The sequence below is a fragment of the Cyanistes caeruleus genome, chromosome 5, assembly GCF_971803275.1.
Source record: "Cyanistes caeruleus chromosome 5, bCyaCae1.hap1.1, whole genome shotgun sequence".
In the NCBI taxonomy this organism is placed as follows: Eukaryota; Metazoa; Chordata; class Aves; order Passeriformes; family Paridae; genus Cyanistes; species Cyanistes caeruleus.
In genome coordinates this window covers 17844046-17870493 of record NC_141705.1, presented here as the reverse complement: position 1 = coordinate 17870493, position 26448 = coordinate 17844046, and the positions used below count along the sequence as shown (strand labels likewise).

At 38.9% G+C, this 26448-nt stretch overlaps 1 protein-coding gene across 2 annotated transcripts in view; it reads left to right on the top strand.

The window, feature by feature from the left end:
- PPARGC1A (PPARG coactivator 1 alpha) overlaps positions 1–24250 on the top strand; it is a 363672-nt gene extending 339422 nt beyond the window's left edge. For both annotated transcript variants that reach the window (XM_086888438.1, XM_023925422.2), the window contains 6 exons: positions 7458–8370; positions 8934–9038; positions 9449–9569; positions 18699–18820; positions 19170–19321; positions 22173–24250. In XM_086888438.1, the coding sequence (XP_086744564.1) occupies positions 7458–8370; positions 8934–9038; positions 9449–9569; positions 18699–18820; positions 19170–19321; positions 22173–22276 (1517 nt within the window). In that variant the 3' untranslated portion in view covers positions 22277–24250. The remainder of the gene's footprint in view (positions 1–7457; positions 8371–8933; positions 9039–9448; positions 9570–18698; positions 18821–19169; positions 19322–22172) is intronic.
- The last annotated feature ends 2198 nt before the right edge of the window (positions 24251–26448 follow it).

Sequence of the window (26448 nt, the reverse complement as noted above, 5' to 3'; positions counted from 1 at the left end):
CATTCAGTCCGTCTCCAAGCTGGTCTAGGGCTGTACATGACTGCATGTTTCAGTGCTTTGTCAATTCTAGATTAATATGTTACAAATAACAGCTTTCTCCTCTACCACTGAACAGCCGTTCCATAGCTTAGAGGTAATTTTAAAAAGTGGTATTCATTTTATATTCCTGCTTTTGCTTTTTCTTCCATTAACACACTTCACACAACCTCCCTTTATCTTTCTCCTCCTTTCTGATCCCTGGATTTGTACCTTTTGAAGATTTGTGGGATTTTTTATCATGTAGTGGTTTAGTTCACGCACCACCCATTTAATCAATCATTTAATTCATATGCTCTTCTTTCTGCTGAAGTCAATTCCTTCAGTCTCAGATCTGTTTTATGGCTTTCTTCTGCACTCTGTTTTGCCTCTCTTTTCTTGAAGTGTCCAGAGCCACGCACAAAAGAACACATTGAGCTCCACCTGAGCTATTGCCAAGCCCATTTTCTTTCTCAGTTGTGTAATATTGAAAAATAAGAGATGTACTTGGCATGTGTTCCTCTCAGGATAGCAATAGATTGTAAAATATGTGATCTCTAGCACTGAGGGTGAGGGATATACCTCAGGTACCACAAATTAGCTTGGTGCTCCTGAATTCAGTGGCAGCAGGCCCAAGCTGGGTTTGGGTAGGTACACTGGGCTTTCACCCTCCTACAACCATGATTTTACTTTTTCAGAAACTTTTTCATTAGTTCAGCATTAAAACATGAACAGTTTTCCCTGCTGTCTCCTGAATGCCTGCAGTCTTAATCATTGCTCTCCTGACAAAAGGAAGCATTCTTTCTATACATCTTCATTTTGCAAGACCAACGTAAACGTGGCAAAACTCACTGTATGCAGGAGGATAATCCTGTTCAGTGCCAATAAGTGGAGTGAAGTGAAGCATGGAGAAGCCTCTTCCGTCACTACTGGACAGCAAGTCTGCACAAGGGTGCCCATTTGTAAGCACATGGATAAGTCAGTGCTTAGTGCTGCCAACAGAAAGGGGCAGATGAGGTGACTACAGCAGAGTGGTACAAGCAGCCGTTGAAATCACTGAAGGAAGCAGTGTTTTCTCCCAGCCAAAAAGTCAGCAGCCTGTTTTTCCCATCAGCTGACTAGACAGAAATTGGGAGTCAGTCTGACCCCTGGATAGTCTTTCTAGTATTGCGTCCATGGTGGCAACAGGAATGGTCTCGGTATTACCGAATCCATTCCGCTCCATCAGCTGTGCACAGAGGAGGAAACAAAACTGCTCTGTAGTTGCTTGGACAACATAGCCAGGAGAGCTGGTGCATTAAAAAAAGCAACAGGAGCTGGGAAACAGCATGACTGGGCACATATGTAAACAAGAATGCTGTACTATGATTCTATGATTTCTTTTGCCTTCTGGAAATAAATAGAAGTTAGCTAGGGAATAAGCTGATGATATTCAGGAAGAATAAGTATTGGAGTGTTGTGTGGCCAGGGAGCTGGGTAGTGTTACCAAGCAGTGTACATAATGGTGGCTCTTGGACTTCATGTTGCATTTGCTCTGGTGTTCACAATGCCTGGTGAGGAGGTGTCAGGGGGTCATGTGATAGCTCTATTATTCTCTGCCTGCATATTCACATGTTTTTTATTTTTATATTCATGCATGTATGTAAATCTATAAAAATATGCATGTCTTGTTTTTTAAGTCATTTGTACTGCAGTAATGTTGTGTCCTGAGTCTGCTTGTGCTGGAAGCAAAGTACATAATAGCAACAGCCTGGAGTACTGAAGTACTGACAGCATATGTGTGTGTGTGTGTAAATCATGGCAGAATTGGGACCCACTTCTGTTTAAAAAACAACCAAAAATACAATAAGGAAAAAGTAGTGGCAGTACTGATTAATAATACCATGAAGTTCTTTAGTGAGACCCTGGCAACTCCAAATTATATCCAGATAACCGCATTGCTCATTGTCCTTATATAGGGCAGCTTGCACTGTACAAACACTATTTATAATAATTTAAATAGGAGTTACCTTGATCTCACTACCGAATTGAAAAGACCATTAGCAGTGCTGCTTGCACTATCGAAGCACAAAGTATTTTAATATAAATAGCAACTCCCTTGATCTCTCTGTTGAAAACAACATTGCTTCCTTCACTGATGAATTAACTATAGACCAGAAAAATAAGTATATGAAAACATTTCCCACATGAGCCATCAATCTTCGTCACACACACATTTTGGATTCATGTATCTAAAGTCAAACGGAAACCATTCTCTTGCCAATGCTATATCTTGCTTTACAACAGATCTGTTTGTAGTCATGTAACTTTGTCCTCCCTAAAACTGTCAAAACACTGATTTGTCAAATTATAAGGAGCAAATATTCTTTGAAGTGTTTCCACACATAAGAATTCTTTCAATACACTTTAAATGAGTGTCCTAAGTGGATTGCTATCTAAAGTTCTGTCTCTTGAAGCTGATTATTCTAGTGTTACCCTAAGGAAGCCTGGCCCGAACATGATGATACGGAGGGATTCCTAGGTGATGATAATCTAGTGAATTAAATTCCTGTGTCAGATGAGTCTTCTGAGTAAGAGGCTCAGAAGAGGTCCATCTCTCTTTGTTTCCACAGCCAGCTGCACTGCCAGTGCCTTGCTAAAGAGTCCACAGGCTTGAACCTCTCCAGTGTCTTCCAGAAATCTGGGATGGTTCTGTGTTACCTCTTTCCTCTTTGTTACCAGTCAGAATGGGGGGGGACGATGGATGGGACTGTGCAAGCACAGGGACTGTGGGAGGATGAGTCACCTTCTGAAGGAGGCAGCGTTTCCTTTGGCAGTCAAGGGCTTCTAGACTTTTGATTGTCTTAGACAAACTTCTGAATGCCAGATGTTAGATAGCATGGCTTCTAATTAATCTGTCTCTGTTCCCTGTGTCTTTTTAAGCCTTCGCACCTAAATACTCAAAGCCATCATTTAAGTACATGAAGTTGGTTTATGTGCTTAAGGCTCAATCAGTAACTAGAAGACTATTTCCACCCTCTTGGTGAAAAGTCTCTCATTTGATATAGATCCCTGCAATTTATTGTAGTGTAAAACTCCTCACTGGTCTTGGCAGAAAAATTTGCTTTTTCTGAAAAGATGGCAGAAAAGGCTATATTTTTGCCATCAGAAAAGCTGATGTACACAATCAGCTTGAAGAGTGATTTGGAATTTGTGACTATCATTGAGGATACTGATACCCTGCTATTTGCCCACCTCTAGATTTGTGTTACCTCTTAGTTGTCAGAACAAATACTTAAAATCTGTCATCTAAGAACTTCTTTGACCTCAGAATGATTTCTGATAAATTGAGATGTGAGATGGAGAGAGTTGTCCAGAGGGGACAAGATCTAGTGGATTATTTGATGTTTTCAGGCATCTGTGATTATTCTTTCCAGCACTGACAACAGGATTAAACTGAATATTCAACAAGCATGTAGTTTTTTTTTATATGATGACTATTTAATTTTATTATATTTTCCTAGCTTCTGCAATCTAGTGCCATACAAACATTCTTCTTCTACTGAATTGAGCTGTTATCTTGTGGTCAGTGTTTAAAGTGGCCTTAAATGATGTTTCCCTTGACAATCCATTTTCAAACTCAAAAGGTATGAAAGAATATGTTTGCAGTGCCTCTCAAAAGCCCAGTGTACATGTAGTAGAAAGGTTCCATGGCTGCATTTGCCAAAAGACAGTAATTACCCCTCAAAACACAGCAAGCACCATCAAACATTTGAATGCTGAGTTACTGTAGAGATTTAGAAATATGTCTCCACATAAAACAGCATTGAAAATCAATCCTAAGAAGTCCAGATATCACTTTTAATGCAAAGACACTCCCCTGATTTCTGCTTATCAACCTGGCTGAGCTAAGTGAGTTACACTGCAAGTTTTTTTTTTTGAAGTAGAGTTTTTGGAATGTATTGAAAGTAGTTTCACCCTCCCAGAGACTTTCTGGGAAGAAGTTGCTTGGCCAAGGTGTCAGATTTGGCACATATGCAAACACCTTTTGTTGCACAGACACAGGAAGGATGGTGCTGCTTTGGCAGCAGTGCTGGCAATTTGATGTGTGCTGTTTTCTAGCACAAGATCACTGAGTGAGTTCGTAGTATATAGACAGAGCAATGCAAAGTGCAAACATACCATTTACCAAAGCTATTCAATTAAGAAAAAGTCCCTACAAAGAAAATGGTTTTATAGCATGTCATGAAAAAATACTTGCCTTTTACTTTAAAAAGAAAAAAGACTGTTTAAGGGGGATGATTGTAGAGTATGTACCACTTCTAACAGATTTGCTGTGCAGAAGTACATAAGTGTGAGTGATGTAGAGGTACTTGTTTATTATAGAGCACATTTCAATGCAGTAATCATAAATATTGCTAAGGTTGTGCTCTGTTGAAATATGACCTACATACTCTTGATTGTTTGTGTTACGTGATTTGTCTGACACCCATTACATTCTGGGTAATGGCAGCCATTTGTTGCTGTGCACAGCAGGCTCTTTTGACAAAAGAAAATAGGCAGCAATAAAAAAGCTATAGTCTGAATTACATTCTGCACAGCGCTGCACTGCTGAGAGTTTGTGCAAGTGTGTTAACAATGCTCTGAACTGCCTCTTGTCAGCCTTCAGCCTGTAATGGCCATCTGTCCTTCCATAAATCTGTCAAAACCTGCTAAGTTCAAGAGAGAGTACAGAATATACCTTGTACTGTCAACGCCTAAATGTACACATTGGGGAGAAATCAGTGTGTGTGAAATAATCCAGTGGTTATAGAATATTGTAATGCCGTTGATGTGGGATCATGGCCCTCGGTGAAGATTACCAGGGATTAGAGTGAAGATGGACAAGTGTGCAGCCAAGTGGTCTTCTCAGAATTCAGGGCTTGGAGATTGTTCATGGGACACTCTGGAGGTGGACTCCGTAGTGGTGACGTGAATTCAAAACTTTGCTCCCTCCTCCATCCCCCAGTGTAGGTTTGTTCAACAGTTAAATGAACATTTTCCAACTTTTATCTGTTTCGACTCACTGGTGCACTTCCTGCTTCTGCTAAAAACCAGGAAAAAAGCCAGAATGCCATGAGGAAGCCCTTTCTTAGGCTGTCCCAGCCCTGTTCTGCCAGCAAGAGAAGTGCCAGTAAATTTAGCTCAGTCTGTACTTTCGTGAGGGGTTTTTTTGGTACTTCCCCCCCACCCCCACTTTTCTGAAGATTATTGGGCTCCTTGTCAGGTTTCTGGAAATGTTACACTGTATGTTTTACTTGCTTCCTTCCAGGACAAGCTATAAAGAAATTGGAATTTGAAATAAGATTTTATTTTGAATATTGGATTATCTCTGGGGCTTCTTTGCCTGAAATTCTTAAATATACACATTCATTGTGGAGTGTTTGTATTTTTGCTTCATTCTTTCTTTAAAACTTCATCCAAAAACTCAGTAACTAATCCCATAATTTCTCATGGGCTGTAAAATTTCACAAATAAAAGTGTAATTTCTACATTTTTTTTCTAGAAAGTTGTTTACTGAAGTATTTGTTCAATCTGAGCCTGAAGTTTTAACTTTGAAAGTATTACTGCAGATTTTTGAATAGGACTGTTCTCTTCATTTTAGCAAAAATTCACTTGGTAGTAAAAAAATATTTGTCAGTGAGGAGGTGCATAAGGTATGAAATTGTTAGAGTTGTCTCAAGTGAATTTTTGGGAAGAAGAAAGAAAAAAACCTGAGGATGTAGATTAAATTATTTAATAGTGATGACTGCACAGAATTTTTTTAGTATTAAATTCAAATTTGGGATAACTAGAGTTTTAGGTGCCATAACCTTTGCCTCAGTTTCCTTGAATGTTGTGGCAATTAGGCAAAGTCTTCACATAGCCATGAGTAGCTCATAAGCATTTATTCCAAACATTCAGACAAAATCAAGCATGTCTCTCACATCAAGTATTCAAGCCTTAGTGCTTCTATTTTCTTATTTTCTGAAGGAAATTCATTGCAGATAATGCAGTGGGACTCCCAGTCCCCATTTATGCTCCTTAGGGAGTACTGTGCATTGATGGACGCTTTTCCTTCTTTACAGCAAAACACTATAAAACATGTTCCATTTGCATTGATCTGCTGAGCTGTGATGCATGTTTAAAAATACAAACCAGAGCTCTATAGATGTGTTTGAAGCACACATTTCCTGTAACTCTCTCTGCCCTCTCTTTTCATTCTTGCTAAGGAACTAATGGAAAGCTTATTGCTACAAGTATTCTTGAACAGCATGAGCCTCTGGATTGCTTAGGGATGGTCTGGATTACCTTGTAGAACTCCCTAATCTCTGTCTATTTTGTTGAATTTTAAGCATATATTACTAAATTATATTAGTGTCAATTGGACAGAAGAAAATTTTTCAAACATAACATACTAAGTACCTTCCTGAAGAGAAATTATTTCCTGAACAGTGTCTGCTGTTTGCTGTTACTCTGCACTGATGTCAGGGGTTATCCTTCTGTAAAGTCTGAAGAAATTCTATGATTTCTATAGAAAATATTGAAAGTTGTATTCTACCCTTATAAAAAACGATGGGAAGATACTGCTTCAGTTCCCAGGCTTTAATAGAATGTGTTCTAGTCCTTCCTGCAATTTTTGTCTCATCACAGTAATATAATCTATTACAATTACGTAAATAATCCTGTTAGCAGTATATTTAGCCATTGAATACAAACCCAATACTAATACTAACCTAATGACTAATACTAATACTTACCTGTTTCCTAGTCCCTACTGCACAGGTCTCACCAAGATTTCGTTCTAAATGCAATGGTTCATTACAGTTGTGGTTGTCCTATTGTTCATTGGGGTTTCAGTTGCAGAACCACATTTCAGGCAAAATGTATTAATTATACTTAAGGAGTGTCTTAGACATATATTCTCAATGGTTTTCTAAGTTAATGAACTCTGGAAACAGAGTCATTGCCAGTGAGTTAGGGGGGCTGTATTTCATTGCATTTAAGTTCTACATCCTTTGGTACCACTCATTTATTTCTCTTGGCCTTGCTTTTATCCAGGTTCTTCTTTGCTAGGTTCTTTATGTTTTTGATGGCGCCAGTCTTTTGACTTCTCATTTTTACATCAAAATCTATTTTATATTTAACAAAAACGTCCTTGGGGTTTTATCTCTTGATCTTTTCTATCAAAATCTACAGAGAGAGGGGCGGATGTCATGGAGGAAGGGGAGGGGCAGAAATTACACTGGATATTGATGGTGATGAATTTGTATTGTTGCTTTTGTTGTTACCAGACCTTTGGTAGTTTTATTCTCAGTATTAGCAGTGTTTAAGTGACATAAATGGGACTTGCTTTGTATCTATTTTAAGAAGCATATGAGCCACCTTTATAAACATTGTATGTGTGCTTAAAAGCATTCTGTACCTCCTTTCACTCCCTGTAGGCCTAACTCCACCTACGACCCCTCCTCATAAAGCCAACCAAGATAATCCTTTTAGGACTTCACCTAAATTGAAGTCATCATGCAAGACTGTTGTACCACCTTCAAAAAAGCCCCGCTATAGTGAGTCTTCCAGTTCTCAAGGAAATAACCCAATCAAGAAGGGTTCAGTACCGTCTGAGCTGTACACACAGCTTAACAAGACTACAGTACTGTCCAGTGGACATGAGGAGAGAAAGACAAAACGGCCCAGTTTGCGGCTGTTTGGTGACCATGACTACTGTCAATCTGTGAATTCGAAATCGGAAATACACATTAAAATATCCCAGGAACTTCAGGACTCCAGACAACCAGAATTTAAGGATTCTTCACCTGGGTGGCAGTGTCAGATTTGTTCTTCTTTAGAACAAGACCAGTATTTCAAGAAAGAGACTTTACAGACAAATAACCAGGGATCCCATGGTAATAACAGAAAACAGCTCCAAGACCAGGAAATTCGGGCTGAACTGAATAAGCATTTTGGTCACCCCAGCCAAGCTGTTTTTGATGAAGAAGCAGATAAGACCAGAGAACTAAGGGACAGTGATTACAGTAATGAACAATTCTCCAAACTACCTATGTTTATAAATTCAGGACTAGCAATGGATGGTCTGTTTGATGACAGTGAAGATGAAAGTGATAAACTATGCTACCCTTGGGATGGGACACAAGCCTATTCATTATTTGATGTATCACCTTCTTGCTCTTCTTTTAACTCTCCATGCAGAGATTCAGTGTCTCCACCCAAATCCTTATTTTCTCAAAGATCCCAAAGGACACGCTCTAGATCAAGGTCCTTTCCTCAACGCAGGTCTTGTTCCCGTTCTCCATATTCCCGATCGAGATCAAGGTCGCCCTGTAGTAGATCCTCTTCAAGGTATGGTACAGCAAATTCATGTATGATCACTGTAGTTAATAAGAGGACTAGCAAAAATATAAAGAAACTTACAGGAAAGAAGGAAGAAAAAGTAAGAAATAACTTAATCCAGTGCAACTCATTCTATTGCTCCTGAGCTGATTAACTCTGAAGGTTACGGGTTTGCTACAGAAACACTTGTTTCCAGTATCCTTTAAATTTGCCGGGTTTACACTTTCTGAGTGGAGCAGTCAGGTCAGAGGCAGAGCAGTTGGTGAGAGATGTACACAACTAACCTTCCCCATTATCTGTGAGCTGTCTGGTGCCAGTCTTGCTGCAGCCTCTGTCAGATGGTGTTGACAGTGGGTGACTGCTCTGTGTTAGCCTCAATAAGGAACATTACTAAAGGCCAGGTGTGGGGGAATCAGGGCCAGTGAGGCCCCTTAGTTGACTAGGAGATTGCAAACTGTCACTGGAAAATCCCACTGGTAGCTTAGAGGAAATTGTAAATTCAGGGAAGAGGTAGAAAATGGTGTCAATAGACTCAAATGAAATGACAGAGGTGAATGTGTTTATTCCTGCAGATCTTGTTGCTATTGTGAGTCCAGCCACTGTAGACACCGAGCATACAGAAGTTCTCCCTTAGGTGGAAGATCGCGGTCCAGATCACCGTACAGTCGCAGACCCAGGTAGGGCCTTTGGCCTGCATTTGGTTTGCTCTGCAGCTGGTCCTCAGGAGATAATTGTAGAATCATAGAATCATTAAGGTTGGAGAAGACCTCTGAGTTCATCGAGTCCAACCTTTGGCTAAACACCACCACGTCACCTGAACCAGAGCACGACCGCTCATATCTTGAACACTTCCAGGGATGGTGATTCCATCACTTCCCTGGGCAGCCCATTCCAATGTCCAGCCACCCTTCCAGCGAATAAATTCTTTCTGATGTCCAACCTGAACCTCCTCTGGTAGAGTTTGAAGCCATTTCCTCTTGTAATTTCTCTAATTGCCTGGGATAATAAAGTATTCCAGAACCTGTATTTCTAATTTTACATTCACAAATGTAGGTGCTTGATTTGATGACTAAGTTGTGTTTCCTAGATATGACAGCTATGAGGAATATCAGCATGAAAGGCTGAAGAGGGAAGAATACCGCAAAGAGTATGAAAAACGGGAATCTGAAAGGGCCAAGCAAAGGGAGAGACAGAGGCAGAAAGCAATTGTAAGCACTGTAAAGATAACTTTCATATTGAAATACATCTCTGTTTCTTTTCATAGATTCTAACTCTAGAATTCAGACTTTGTTTTCTTTCTCTTTTATAAAAATACAAAAATTCGCTTATGTGTGTTTCTTAGTATTTTTCATTTTAAGCAAATATGTGTTTTCATAATAATTTCTGTTTTGGTGTCACACTACTAATTTTTTCAGGTTCTATAAATTGCAACTCTCTGAGTTTTTCACAGTGAACAGATAAGAGAACTTACTAGAAAAAGATGTTGTCCCAGACAATGCAATAATAGAAGAGAACTAGTCTATTTCTTTCACACATCAATGAGTGAACCTGCCTTTTATACTGTATTTCTCCTACCAGACATACACAAAATAAGGAGTCAGGTGGTTTACCAATTGCTGAACTCTCAGAGTGGCTGTAATTGTCTATGCAGAGGGTGCAGACAACAGAGCTCAAAACTGGGATCCAAAGACTTGATTTGAATTATAATTTTTTCAGTGTCTGTGATTTGGTTAATTTTTAAGTTATTTTTAGCAAAATAGTCTGAAGACAAGATGCAATTTACAAATGTCACTTAGCACTGGCCCTCTCGTAATGAACATGTATTATTTAATTATTTTGTTCATCAGTGTTCTCTATGAAACAACTGAAATACCTGAAGCAAAGGAAATATTTATCCCATGTGGGGATAAGTAGCTCTCTTGGCTGTTGTAGCAGTAGGACAGAAGGAAGAATGGCTATTAAATGGATGGGTGGCCTTTGCCCCTTTTGAGTTCCCCATCGACAACTGCATAAACTGGGATCTGCTGTAAATCTGTTGCTGTCAAAGTTGCTAAGCCCATTTGGTGGCTCACCTTAACATTTTGATTTTCTGTGTCCTGCTCTTTGTAGCTACATGGCTGTTCTGGCTGTGCTCTGGCTACCAGCATGAGCTGGTACAAACCAGGATACTTCATCTTCGTTCCCAGGTTTTCCATTAGTGCTCTGTCCAGAGGTCACCAAAATTAATAGGTCTTATTCCCAGTGCCATTAGTGGACTTTGTAGCAAAAGGTGATTTGTCACACACTTGGCAGCATTTTTCCTAATGCACCTACAGAACCAGGAGTGTGTAGAGATTGACAGAGACAGGCATAGTCTACAGCAATGGGGAGTTCTGGGAGTGAACAGACAACTTTATGGCCTGTTTTTTGTCTCTGCTACTGTTGTTCTTAGTGAGCTTCAGCAAATCATTTCACTTTTCTCCATTTCAGGTGTCCTGTCTACAAAGTGTGGGTGATAGGTGTATTTTGTGAAGCACAAGATTTAGAGCTATAACACGCTCTGCTGTGCTGCTCTGAAATGCAGTGAAGGCAATGGAATAATTTTATTTGGCTTCAGACAGGGCCATATTTAAGTCAATTTTTGCAGTTATTTTTAAAATATCTAGCTTCCATCTGCTTAGAGATGAACACTACCTTCCAGCAATTGTAAGTTATACTGGCTGTTCTCTCTTAGAGCTACCACAAATTAGAGATTCAAGTAGACCACTGTCATGGGTGTATCTTGCTACTTCTCAATTACTGTACCTTACCCATATAAATAAACATGAATCCTGCTGAGGAGGTAGAAAATTTGATTTAGTTTAAAACAAACAAATATTTGGCAAGTAGCTAATCAAGAGAAAAAAAAAAAGGAAAGAAAAGAAACTTAAAAAGCTCCAGATATGCTGCATCATACTGCATTAAAAATTCTAGACAATTCAAAACCAAGGTTGAATTTATTTTCTTTCTAAAGTGAGCTTTTTGATTATAAGTAACTTAATTAATGGAATTATTTATTAATAGACATAAATAAATAAATCAAAACTAAAAATAAATATCAATAAACAGAACGTGGCAAAAAAATCTAAAATACAGTCATCTGTGTGAGTTCTGCAGAAAATGTAGATTAAGTCCTATTAACTCCTTTATACAAAGCACTTTCACTTTAAAAATCTGTAGTGAATTGTGCTATTTTATACTCTGAAAACAGTAAGGATTAGGAGACAGCAGAGAAAGGGAATTTCCAATCTCATTAATTCAGTGATAAAATCTGTATAATTTCTAGCATTCTCTGCTCTTTTTCTTATATCTTTTGGTTTATGGGTCTCTTTTGTGTTACTCTTTTCATTCTTGAGGGACTCAACTTATTTATCGTTCAGCCACAAGAATGTCCTCTCTCTCTTTCCTTGAGCTCTTTCTACAGTCCCATAAATTTAGATTTCTTTGCTCTCTGTATTGGGGAATTTTTTATTTTCTTTCTAGCCCATTCTCATGCTGCCAGAACTGATTTATGGCCACATACTTCCAGATACTGTTAGAAGAGTGGCCCAAAGATTGGGCAGGGCTAATGCCTGTTATTACACAGGGCAGGTGACTTTCTTCATGAGAAGCACTGCGCTGAGATCTAAAGGGATAGTTGTAGAAAGGGTGCACAGTAAAGAAGGAACAGAAGTTATGACAGAGCCAAAAGTCATTAGGTACTGTGGAAGCAGTATCTAAAATTTGTCTCCGTGGGACAACAGGCATGGGAAACCTAGGAAAAAGAAATGAGAAAAAAATTTTAATCTGTCAAAACCATATGTGAAGCAATGCCCTCTGATTGTGAAGGCAGCTTGTATTTTGGCAGATGTGAAGACATATTGGCAGAATGCTGAAGAGGCTTGTTTTAGAAGCCTGTGCTCATGCTGTGTGGCACAGGCATGTTTGAACACTGCCCCTTCAGTCTTGCACACACACACCACCACAATCCTTGCCATAGAAGATTCAGAGCTAGAAGCCTGGGATAGTATTTTCCTGCATAGTTTTTGAATTCCTGTCTAGTCTTACAGCTGTATACAGGTGATTTGACTTCAAAAGGTCCTATCATATTCTTCTCATCTTCCTTTTCTTCTTTTCCCCTCTCCAGTTACTGGAGATTCAGTGCCTTTTTTGTGGATTGAGGTCTTAATTTTGAGCAGGCATGATTGAGAAATACGGGCTGAGCCTACAAGGTACTTAGAGAGTTAAAAAAAAATAAATTGTCATTCATTCATTCATTCATTCATTCATTTATACTTTTGGTTGTCATTCCTTTCCTAACTGACCAAATGTTAGCATAGTTTAGCTTGATCTTGTTTTGTTTTATTTCACCTGGTCATGATTGTTTTTTAGAATGGATCCTTACTGAACATAAGAATGGTCTACCAAGACTTGCTTAATCATGTAAGCCAGATCATACTGGAGACACATGGGCTACAAAACTTGAGGAGCACTGCAGGACAGCACAGTCTGCTTAGTGCTTTGTAGAAACTGGGATTCAACCCCCAGCCAAGGCAGACCAAGGCAATGATTTGCCAAAAGGCCTGAGGGCCTCTTTTTTCTTCTGATACACTCCAGGAAATTTCTGGGTTGTGTTTACTCCAGCAGTTCATTAGACGATGTGGCAAATACTTTTTGAAGCATGGCACCTGAAATAGCACATTCCAGTTCTGGAGTCACTAGTTGGTGATTCCTCACTGATGTGGTGCACCAGAGTTGCAGGTTAAGCTGTGTTGTGGCTGTCTGCTACTCTACAACTCTGGCCATGATACTGACTTACAGTCACATCCTTCATGCAGCTCATTTACTGTGTGCACTGGCTACTGCTAAAAGATGTAACAAAATCAGGTTATACTCAAGTAGAAAATTACAATTAACATTGCTACTCTTCATTCCTAAATGCTGACAGCCTCTCTGAGACAAGTATCAAGAGTCCTGGTCCCAGAGAGCTTACAGACATAAGAAGATAAATGTGCTGTGAGGCCACTGCAGTGAAAAGAAACACATGGTTTCAAAGAAAATAAATTGCTCTAAAACAGGAAGGCAGGAGAAAGGTGGTTTCATAAATGAGTGCTTGCCTTCTCTAAAGTCTAAAACCAGAGTCAGCCTACAATAGAATGCATTTCCACTTATGAAGGATTCAATATATGTCGTATATTTAGTTTGGATTTTTTTGTTGTTGCTCTAGATCCCAAGTACTCTACTTTTGCTGTATTTGTTTCTATCTAAATTTTGAGTTTTACAGTTCCATCATTATTTTTCTAGCAGTCACCATGGAGTGTGTCTGTACTGTTCAGCCCTCAGTTGCCCACACAGCAGCATGTGATAATAATGTTCTTTCCGCCTACCCCAGTTTTTGTGATCTTTACTTTTTCCATTCATACTTACTCACAGGCCATACTAATTTTTCTTTACTCAATCTAAAAAAATTTTTCTCATCATCATTACATCAGAAGCTTAAGCTTTAATGGCTTTTTTCCACCCCTAGCATTTCTGTTTTTGCAACTCTGTCCAAACAATCCCACTGCATTTTCAAAATGGTATTTGGCCTTCAGCTCGAAGGATAAAAGTCTTCATGGCTTCAAGTCTCTACTGGCAGAGAAATCATTTGGCATGGAAGGCAACACAGACATGGGTTGTGCACCCAGCCAGACACCTGTGCTGGAGTGAGCAGCAGAGCCTTCAAAATCCGTAGCAGAACACAGCTTTAAAGTGCTCCTGGATTTCTTCTCTCAGCTTCACATAAAGCATTAGCTGGCTCTTGGAGAACTAGGTATGCACCACAGACGTGCAGACAAAAGGAAAACGGGAGCAGGAGTACCTCTGGAGTGTCTGCCTTCAGTTTCCACGGGCCTGGCTCAGCAGCACCATAGGCAGGCAAAGTCTGTTGGGGGAAGAAGCAAAAAAAACCCAAGGGAAAACATCAGTGGTCAGTGCTCAGTGAAATAATTATAAAATCAAGACTGAGTAATAAGGAAGCATAAAGAAAATAAAGTTTTGGAGAAGCCCTTTGCAAGACAAAAAGATCCTTAGCATCAGTCAATATTTAGAGGATGTGTGGTCCCTTTAATTTACCCTTTGATGTGTAAGGTGTATTCCAGTCTTGTTTTCTCATATTTTGTTATTCTAATGCTTTAGTATTTTCATGTGAGACTTCAAATACTGCTTGTCATTCTGAGATTTTCTGCCACATCTTCCAATTCAAATGTTTTTACTGTGATGAAGAATGAGCAGGATTATGAAAGAAGGCAGACATGTTAGGCCCGAGGGAGTTGGTTGGACTTTTCTCTTTTTTTTTAACCTGGCAGAGCAAGGAGCCACACTTAGTGCTTATGATGCAAAATAAATAATGTGCACTTTTGGGAGGGAAATATGAACAAATAGCTTCTGAAATTTCCTGCAGGTTCCTTCTGCCCACATGAAATTGGAAACAAAAGCTTTTTTCTGCACTTCTCCAAGTTTCCAAGTCATCTGTCATATTGTCTCAAAACTGCAGTAAACATCTTAATATGTCCATATAGACTTACACATGTAACTTACTATCAAAAAAAGGTCCTTAACATTTAGAGGTGTGTTGCAATCTTCTTAGGCTTCTATAGCTCTTATTATTCATGGTATAATAATTATATATTCATGGTAATAAAAGGAAGGCATCTATGTAAATATTAATATTCATAGTTGCATTAAATAAGCCAAAGTTAACCAAGGCAAAGACAATGCTGTGTGAATCCTGTGTTCTCCAATATCTTATTCCATCATGGCACTCTGCTTAAAAAGCTACTTGAACCCATCTCTTCATATGTGCACACTGGAGGACATATGGTACATTTCAGCTTTAAATTTGAATTTCCTTAATTTTGCAGGTTTAACTTATTCCCTTAACGGTACTTTAACAGGCATTTTTTTTTTAATTGTTCAGTTTTGGTTTATTACAGTTGTCTTAAAGGGATATTAGATGTAAAGGTTATTAGAGGGATAGAAGAAGGAAAAATTGCACAGGCATGCAGACAGACTTATGGAAGAGTGTGCAGTAGATATTTCCATCACACTGTAATATAACAATCTCCATGTCAGTGAGTGAAACATTATGTTTTTTTCAGTCGAGATGTATTATCTCAGCTAAAGTATATTAGGCAGTCTGCTGTGTTATGTTCTGCTCCATCTGGTCAGTCATTTAGGTTCAATAGCAAGTATCAATGGAATTGTTTCTTATCAAGTGTTTCAGTGCGGTTTAATCCTTGATTTGGTAAAACACTCTGAAAAAGTAATTACTGTGCATATGCAGATTTTCCTGTTTCTGAAGTTTATGGCACCCAACCATAGTGAAAGTAAGCAGAATTAGAATAGGGAAAATGGAAGAAATGCATATTTCTATTGCTTGCACTCTACAGTCCCTGATTCACAGAAGCCCTACCCAAACTCCTCTGTCAGGAAGAAGGTCAGGGCTGTGGGCTGTGGACAGTGGAGACAGAGATCAAAAGCAGCAGCTGGCTGGAAAGTACCCTTGTGCCCTAAATGTATGGCTACCCATGAGCACAAGTCCTTTTAGCCACACTAGCTTCTCTAAACTGCACTGCTGTGGCAGAGAACAAGGGCAGCTTTTGGACCTTGCATTTTGGAAGGTGTAACATTTAAAAGTGAATATGTCTGTCCCAGCATGGTTACAGAGGACTATCAAGGCACTCACCTTGGTTCCACCTATGGCACTTACATAATCAAGAGGCAGTAGTTTTCCAGTATCTAAATGAGATCCTTACCTGATCCCCCTGATTAAGGAGAGCTGGTACATACTTTGGTGTGTACAACCAAGGCCTCCACTGGGCTGACCAGGGACCTATAAAGAACATGGATAATTCTTATGCCATTCCTTAGCCTACCCAGGGCTTTTGGGTAGGAATGTTTGATTCTTTTATCTCTTGTTTTCTGGCGTTTTAAACTTTAATTTCTCAGGAGCTTAGATTAACTGGATCTGAGCCCCTGAGATTTGTGAGGCCAGGAAAAGAGTCAGCAAAAATAGTTTACTGAATGTGCTAGTAAGAAGGAGTTTCTGTTGGGAGACAATATTTTAGTGTTGGCTTCCTGCTGCAGGAATTGTTTATTTATTTTGCATTAAATAGTTCCTGAGAGCAAAGTGCTCTTTTGGGAACAGAAAGACAAGATTTTCAGCACCCTTAACCAAGAGTTCTGATGGTCTCTTTATCGCAGATGAATACTCAAACAAGTAAAGAAGTGGCATCAGTATAATTTCTGGTTTTACCTGTGTTTTGGTCTAATATCAATTGTATTGTCCATGGTCCAAGAATGACTAGTGCTTTATGACTCTGTGGGGACTCATGGAAAAGATACATTTCTCACTATTTCTGAATTGTAACACTATAAACTACCTGTCTCTTCAGGCTAGAATGTTTCTGAGCAGGAATGCAAGTCTATATTTAGGTCCCTAGTGCCTTTTGCATTGCACAGTTGAGGTGCCATTAGCCTTTAGGCACCTCCAGGTTACGATAGTCATGAATTCTCAGCAGTCAGTGTAGCTCCTTCGGCATTCGGCACCGAAATTCTGCACAAGTCTCAGGTGCCAAAGTTGATGGTTTAAACTGACACTGCTCTACTGACTGACAGATTTACACCAGCTGAGAATGTGGTGTTGGTTCAATTTATGGGACTGCTGTGTGGGTGTGTAAGGGATGGGCAGTAGGGCCAGTAGTGCCAGGCCAGAGGCAATTGGAAGCAGGAAGGCTGAGCAACCAAGCCATGTATAGCTGTTTTTTCTTTTCCCTGGTTTCGTTAAGGTCAGTGTTTTAAAGATCTCCTTTTCCCCTTTTCTTTTCCTCCAGCTCATTAAGTGTCTCTTCCCTCAGAAAAGTGTTTATCCTAAAATTCATTAAGTGACTCTTAAAGGGTTTTCTAGTCCTTCCCTCATTCTGCTGAGTATTTGTACTAAGGAAAGAATGATATGACCGTGACTTGATTGTTATAAAAGTATCTGATGCTTTGTTCCAAATGTTGAAAGAACATGTAGAAGATACCCTAGCCTAGGGACTTCAGTCAGGTGGTTTTTATTCTGAATAAACCAAAAGGTAGTGGTGACAGTAAGATATATTTTATTTCCTGTCATTCCCCCAAAATATTTATTTTAATAAAAGACAACTTTTGGGCCCATTCCTGGTTCCTGCTGGCATAGAGTTAATTTTTCTTAGTAGCTGGTACAGGACAGTGATTGGGATTTAGTATTAATGTTGATAAGACATTGATGTTTTAATTGTTGATAAATAGTGCTTACTCTAAATGAAGCGCTTTCCAGTTTCCCATGATCTGCCAGGGAGCAGGTGCACAAGATGCTTGGAGGGAACATGGCCAGGACAGCTGACCTGAGGTGGCCAAGGGGATATTCCATACCATATGGCATCGTGCCCAGTATATAAACCAGAAGGAGCTGGCTGGGAGAGGCAGACCACTGCTCAGGGATGGGCTGGGTGTTGGTCAGTGGGTGCTGAGCAACTGTAGTGTGCAGCACTTGTTTTCTTGGGTTTTATTCCTCTCCCCCCCTTTTCATTACAAATACTGTCATTATAATTATTGCTGTTATTATATCTTAGTTTATTTCATTTATTAAGCTGATTTTAACACAGGCATTTCATCTTTTTCTGATTTTCCTCCCCGTTCCACTGGCAAGCAGGGAATGAGCTAGGGGCTGCATGGTACTTAGTTGCTGGCTGGGGTGACAACCTTAAACAATTCTCCCTCTATTTTGAGGTATGGATTATGGTGGAACAGGATTGCAGGATGAATCAGCTACTGAGTCATATGAGTTTATAATGTTATGCTTGTCATATGTTTTGTCTGTGGTACTCTTATGCAATTACTGTGTTACATTTTGCTCCTCTGCAACTAAGATGAGTTTTGCTCAGTATTGTATACATGGCAAGAGAAAAAGAGTTCCTAGTTGGAATGAGTTTGCAGTGCTGGAGGGGAAGTGGTAGAAAGGGTAAGAGGAAAGAAGGTACAGTAGGATACAAAGGGAAGCATCTGTCAGTGTACAGAACAGTAACAGCAATTGGTGCACCCTTCCAGGACCACACCACCTGACAAATGTAGCGTCACTTAAATACCTTAGATGCTTTCCAGGAGAGAACTATTTCATGTAAGAATTGCAAGATGCAATAGGACTTCCACAAAAGACTGTTTCTATAATTGTGATCCTCTGCACATCTGTGTGTGTGTATTTGTGTGCATGTATGTGTAGGTTCATCTCTATTACACATTTGTTAAAAAAAACTCCTCCCTGGTTGCTCTATCAACAGGAAGAACGTCGTGTGATTTATCTGGGTAAAATCAGACCTGACACAACCCGAACAGAACTGAGGGACCGGTTTGAAGTTTTTGGTGAAATTGAGGAGTGCACTGTAAATTTGCAGGATGATGGGTAGGAACTTTTGACATTACTTCTTGTTTGAGAGCTGCCATATGTAAAAAATTATGGCAGTAAGATTACTGGTATGGGAGTTACCAGTACAAGTCCTGTGACAGATGACATGCTGAGTTCAAAACTGTACTTATTTTCTTTCATCCTTATTTATTAATCTTGCTAGTTGAAATTTCCCAGAAATAAGTATTTAGCTGCATGGCAGGACAATCATGCTGACAAATGGATGCAGTACTTCTGGCATTTCCACTGCTGGGTCTCTGGCAAGTTCTTGCTTTCAGGAAGGGGTTACACTAATGTGTGTTAACTCTTCTCAGCTTTTGTTCACAACTGTATTTTTCAATGGCAGAGACAGCTATGGTTTCATCACCTACCGCTATACTTGTGACGCCTTCGCTGCTCTTGAAAATGGATACACTTTACGCAGGTCAAATGAGCCTGATTTTGAGCTGTACTTCTGTGGACGCAAGCAGTTTTGCAAGTCTAACTATGCAGACCTAGGTAGGTATTTTGCTCTATGTGAATTGAAATACATAACTGGAATCTTGTAACTCAGGAGAATTTAAGGTTTGCTTTTTTTTGTTTACTGCTGATAACCATTTAAATGATTGGAGTGGTGTTGAAGAAAGTGGTTTTCACTTGCTGTAAGAACTTTACAAGTCTACTGATCTCAGCTGGCTTCTTTCAGATATTCCAAACCGTGAATATTCTTTTCAAGCTCATTTCCATCATTATCAAAAATAAGTGCCCAGTATTCAATTATGCACTTCTAAATTGAAAATATATCACCGCAGAAACCTCACACATGCCTTACTATTTATTGCTGTAACTGTTTGATTCCAATACCTCACTAATGTATATGAGTGGTAAACAGAGGACAAAGTAGGTGCCTCAACCCAAAAATTTCATAATGATTCTTACTTTGCCATGGGTTCTGTTGTGGATGGGCAGAATTGGCCAGGGACACTTATTAAACACAGTTCATAGTTTGAAAGCTGGAAGAGCTTGTGGCCAAATTTGACCCTTAGTGTGGCAAAAGCCACTGATCAGCTGGTGATTCTAAAATAGTGCATAAGCATCTGTGTATGAAGGTGTCACCTTGGAGGGCTTTCCAGTCATGATGTAAGAGACTCCAACCTGTGGAGAGCTTAGCAAATCTCTTGGTGTTTGCAGTTACAGTGATGTGGGGCTTTATGCATACCAGTCTCTAGCCTGCAGTATGCTGTGATAACTCCAGTCCCAAGTGTGTATCCTGGCTGTGACAACACACCTGGGTCTGTCTGAGTCTTGCCTGGACGAAAATACATGGTTCTGTCTTACGCTCCTGGTCAGGTGATTCCCCTTGCAGGGGTTTTTGGAGATGTTCAAAGTCTTACAGCAGGAATACTGATGTTAAGTATATGCATAAAGAGACTATGCAGACTACCAAAACAGCCTCTGTAATATTACAATTTATGATAAACTCACCTCTTACTTAATTACCTTTTAAAATGTAAAGTATTCATTAAATGTCAAACCTTTCCTAATACCTGTATAAATAGACTAAAGACATGGAAAATACTCTTTTCTGAATAATATAGCAAGGCACATTTTGCTGTTGAATCTATATTAATCAGATATTGTGGATTTTTTTATGAATAAATGACCACAGTCATTAAAATCTCTCATAACCCTGTAACACAGTGCTAATGAAATCTTGTATGTGCTGCCCTCGGCTTTGTACAATGCAGAAAGTGAATACAGATGTATTTTTTCTAACCAATTGATGTCTTTTCAAAATAAATTATAAAGATGATACGCATTGTTCACAATGAATATGCTATAATTCACTTCAGTGGCTAAACAGATAATGTAAAGCTAAGAAAAGGCAATTGACTGCTGAAGAGATATAGGGTTGATGTAAAAAATATAAAGGGTAGCAAGGCATTTGTTGAAATGTAGGCTGATAAAAACAGTAAAACCTGATTGAAGTCTTGCCTTGATTTGACTTATCTTCAGCAATGGAAGCCAAGGTCATCTCTGTATCTCAGAAAATCTGGGGTTTAAAATAAGTTGTCTGAAGGGAACCCTCTTAAAAACATTATTCATCACTGGGAGTATTCCCTGTCAGCTCTCTCCATTGTGAGTGGAATTCCCAGAGTATCTGTGAGCAGACTGTTTTCACTTCGTCCTGCTGACAGCTTGAGTTTCTGTACTTCAGACTGCATTCCCTGTATTTTGCAGAGTATCTGATAGAGCAACATAAGGAAATGGCAGGATGAACTTTAAAATTCATGAGCTGGTACCAGGACAGAGAGAATTAATCAGCTTTGGGTTGAGTACAGAAGAAAGAAAACACTTGAAAATAGTAGTCAGAAGTTTAACACCTCTCCTCTGTGAGAAGATATTGTCTTAACAGAACTTGTAATGAACATTTAATGCGCAGTGTGTCTCATAGTGGTAGATGGGGAGTTCTGATTAATTCAACACAAGAAATGGCAAGAAAAGGGCAGTCTCATAAAGGAGCTGTGACACAGGAACTGGTGAGAGTCAGTGTTAAGCAGGGTTGACTCCAAAAGGAAATTCATTGCTCGCAGCCATGTCAATAATTGTACTGGAGCTGTGTGACCACAAATGTACAATCCCTCCTCTGTGCTGGGAACAGACTGCTCCATGTCTGAGCACCTGGCAAAGCTGGAACAGGTATCCCAGGCCACAGGAGCTGTTGTTGCTGCTGTGGCTTATCCCATGTGATGCCGAAAGCTGAGGAGCTCACCTGAGACTGCTCATGCAGCCATGTAGGGGCCCTACCCAGAATTGCTCACACTTTAAACAAGCAAACCCAAAAAGACAAATTGAAGCAAAACCAGAGATTCAGGCAGGTGTAGAGACTTCTGCAAGACCCCAAGGCAAGGCAGGCAGAGGCAGCTGTGTCCTCCATGTGCTGCTCACAGGCTGCCCTGGCTTTCTTCAGAACCTTTCTCACAAGAATTAAGTCTTGGGCATGTTATGAAACATGAGTTAGAAGACAAAGGTGGAATTTTGGTTAAGGCATCTGTCAAGATTATCTGGACTACTTTGAGACCTATACACAAGTGTACTGGTGCTCAAGTCCTTGAGGAAACTGTTTTGAGTTAACCTGCTCTAAATGTATATGCAATTAATGGTTCTCCCCACTGCTGGTGATGTGTTCCACTTTTGTTAAGTGCTGCTTCTCTACCAGGAATGCCTAAACCTTCTGTGATAGTCTTTTCTATACTTTTATCATCCCATAAAGTTGTGTTTGTAAGTGGACAGAGCCTCATTTGTACCAATATACAGAGAAAATAATAGTTCTTGCCTCTTACCTAAGCTTGCATCCTTTGGGTTTCAGATTCAAACTCAGATGATTTTGATCCTGCTTCCACTAAAAGCAAGTATGACTCCATGGATTTTGATAGTTTACTTAAAGAGGCACAGCGGAGCCTGCGTAGGTAACAAGCATGTCATCCGAGGAAAACAAAGGGATGGCGAATACCTCACGGACATCACGTCCTTCAATAATGGACAACTAAAAAGTCGTACTTAGGAATTTCTCCTACTTTACACTCTCTGTTCAAAACCATGGTTTACATGAACACAGCTGCTCGAGGAGTGGAGGGGCAGGATGCTGTCCAGTAAGCACACGCATGTCCATGGGTGTCAGCTGCGCTTTCGCGGGCGAGCGGTGGCGGGGGAGCCGGGAGTTCCTTGCGAGTTCAATGCAAATCACAAGACATGGCAGCAGTTCCACAGAGATACACGTACAACGATGAACTGCAAAATCTGTACATATTGCATTTTAACAGAAAAGAACAAAAACAAACAGAAAAAAAACCCCAGTGTGAGAACTATGGCTGCTGATGTCTGGGGATCAGACACTGCATTTTTTTTTTTTTTTTTTTGTAAAGAAGCTTCTTCTCACAACACGGTGATAATATGACAATCCAGAAGAAACCACAGGTCCCAGAAGCCTGCAATCTGTCTTAGCTTTGTTTTAAGATTGTTCTTTTTTCAGTTGGTTTGTTTTTTGGATTTTTTGTGGGTTTTTTTTTTTTTGCAGAGAAGAAAATTAAAAGGCTCAAGCTTCCCTAACATTTTGAAGTTTCATCTTTTAATTCTGACACCCATGTAAATGTCTACAACATTGATCTTCCACAGCAGAATTTTCAAAGCCTTGTTAATGGTCAAATGTGCAGCTTGTTCAGCGATTTATTCTAATGAGCGGACGTGGTGTTACATTATTAATGAGAGTTGGATATAACTATCTGGGTGTGTGCACAGATAGTTTATTTGCTACATTCTCTAAAGTAGTTGAGTATTTACAAATGTTAAATGGAGTATTTTTATTTATGTACATACTGTATGACGATGTTCTTTTTTGTTACAGCTATGCACTGTAAATGCAGCCTTCTTTTCAAAAACTGCTGATTTTTTCTTAATCAAGAATACTCAAATGTAATTATATGAAGTGAAACAATTATTGTACACTAACATATGTAGAAAGCTGAACTTACGCTTATATATATTTGATTGTAAAAAAAAAAAAGAGAAAAGCGTGTGGGTGAGGGTGTGAGTGTGCATATGTGTGCATGTGTGTCTGAGTGCAAAAACGCATTATACACATTCATCCCTTCTTTGGTGAGCTTATATAAGAATTTTGTCAAGAATTATCCTAGCCCAAAAGATATTTACCACCTTCTGCAGTATTTTTCCACATTTTTCTCATTGCTTGATTTTCTTTTGCAGTTTTATACACTGAATTTGTTAGGGGAATGAAATTTTCTCATCTAAATTTTTCTAGAAAAATCATAATTTTATGTAAAGTCTCTCAAATGGGAAATCATTAAGAAATGTTTTTATTTTATGTATCAACGGTAGTTTTGGAACTAGAGGTCAAAAATCTTTTTAAAATGCTATTTTGTTTTAATTTTTGTGATTTTAGTTTGATAAAAATATGCTGAGGTACTAAGTACAGTATGATTTTTACAGTAATTCTGTGTCTAAACACTGTTCTTGAAGCCAGTAATCTTTTCATTGGCAGAGTTTAATGATGGTATTTATCTATATTTTTTACAGTTATGCATCCTGTATAAATACCAATCCTTCATTCCTTTGTTTACTAAAGAGACATATTTATCAGTTATAATTATCCTATTTATTATAAATTATGAGATGACTAAAAGAATAAAAAGGCCAGTGGAAGTTTTATACCTAGGATGCATGATGGTTGTCAGTTTGGAGTAAGCAAGTGCTTTGTTTGGAAATTCCGCTTTTGCAGAAGCAGTGGGTTGGTTTTGGGTATTTTCCTTTTTTTTTTTACTATGCACTAGCATGGCCTCAGATGTGCCCATGACATTGTTGCTGATGACATTGCTTCTGTTAAATTAAATAGAAATTTCAGGAAATAAAAAACCACAAGAGTATAAACTACTGCTATTCTGAGCATCAGAATTTCATCTGAACTCGGAGTCTCTACTGAATCAGCAAAGTTTGGAATTTGCTTGTGAATGTATAGATTTGTTATTCTATTACTCTTTGGCATTCATGTCTCCTCTTGAAAATATGGCACACCTAACTATTTAATCTACCTTCCCACTCCAAATCTTAGAAAACTGATTCTACCCCCATACCAGTGCAGTTGATTTTGATGGCTGCATTCATTTTATCACCAGCATATTGTGTTCTGAGAGATTCCACTGTCTGTCCTGTCGGATGCTTGCTTGATTTTTTGGCTTCTTATTTCTCAGTAGATAGATAGCAATAAAACAAAAAAAAAAAAACAAAAAAAAAAAAACAAAAAAAAAAGAAAAGAACTTTTCTGGAGGTTCTGTGTTACAAATGTAACATCCTTTACTCTGCATAATTCTTGTTGTTGCTCTGTAGGTTAAAAATGCAGGTATTTTAACTTTGTGTGAATGCCAAACTAAAAGTTTACAGTTTTCCTTTCTGGATTTTGAGTATCTTCTGTTGTAAAGAAAAATATTAAAAGCAATAAATTATTTTTAAGAAATCAATATTTAGTATATCATATTATGTGTTCAAGGACCAGATGCATTACCTATTTTGCCTTTACATTTTTGTGATTAAATTTTAAAACGTTCTCTTTTGCCCTAGATTGCTGATACTAATAAATTGGTGTGGGGCTTGTGTGCGGGCATTATTTATTTTTCACCAAGCAGGCATAATGGCATGAGTAAATTTTTTTTTTTTTTTCACTGGCCTGGCAAACATTTTCATCTTGAAGATGGCTTTCCTCTGTGGATTTACAAATTACATATGAAATTAATAGAGCTAGGATTGCTGAATAAAGCTATTTGGATCTTTCATAGACACTGTAGTAGGAAATCCATCAAAATATAAACTCAATGTTTACTTTTCTTTTTTTCTTCCCCAAGAACATTTCAAATATACCACATTGTCACCAGAGGCAAATTGCAGCGTAGCTCTGTGTGTCTTTTATATGAAGATTGTACTGTTGCTTTCATGCTGTGGTAAGTACCACATCCGCAATACAGGTAACAGAACTGGTACTTAGGAACTGTGGTCTTCCCTAGAGCTGTAACTGAGTATTTCCTACAGAATGGAAAATTATCTAAATACTAATCCAAGCAGAGAGAGCCTAAAGTTGAAGAAAAATATGTGTGCTAAACTACTCTGAAAAGCAGTTGGGCTGCCATCACCAAGAGCAGCACTGAGAGGAGAGTTTGTGCCTCTGGGGTAAAAATATTTGGGTCGGTTGAAAAAAAACCCAACAAACATAAAACAACCACTCGTCCTCCTTATCCCTTTAGATGTAAGCCTACAGTAGGTAATGATTATGTGTCCTTTTTAATGGCTGTAATGAGAACTTCAATCACTGTAGTGTAAGATCTGATCTATAAATGACCTAGAATAGCCATGTAATATAATATGATGATTCTAAATTTGTACCTATGTGACAGACATTTTCAATAATGTGAGCCACTGACCTGATGGAACTACTGTAAGATTTGTACAGTAGCTGAACATGTAAAGTTGTAGGTTGGACTATGCTGAACAGGGGAAGTGAGATAGTAGTTAAGCCCCAGCTGGGCTATTTTCCACCTGCCGATTCTACATGTACTTTTGTGGTTTAATTCATTGTATGAAAATTCCTGTGATTTTTTTCTTTTTTTTAATGTGCAGTACACATCAGCCTCACTGAGAAAATAAAGGGAAACGAATGTTTCAACTCCATTTCTGTTTCTCATTTTTATTACAAGTGACAGGTTTTTTCCCCCAAAATTGGTTGTGTAGTGGGTTTTCTGTTACTCTTTCTAGTGGTTGTAATTTATTTCAGATTATCGGCCAGAGCATGCCTGCATTACTGCACTTTGTACAGAGCACAACATCACCAGGTTTAATATATTTAATGGTAGAAAGGTGCTGTGTGTCTCTGTGCCTTGAGTACCTGTGTCTGTTGAAGAGCTGTGCCATGAACCATGTAAGAAGACTTTAAAAAAATTCTCAGTGGAGTTTAAGAGTTGCTGGTTTGAGTTAGAAGTGGGTGGGGAATTTAAAGACTTTTCTATCTGGCCACGCTGGATCCCAGTGCAGGTAGAGAAGTGCAAAATGGTCGGTATCTTCCATCCTGGGATGAGAACCACCTG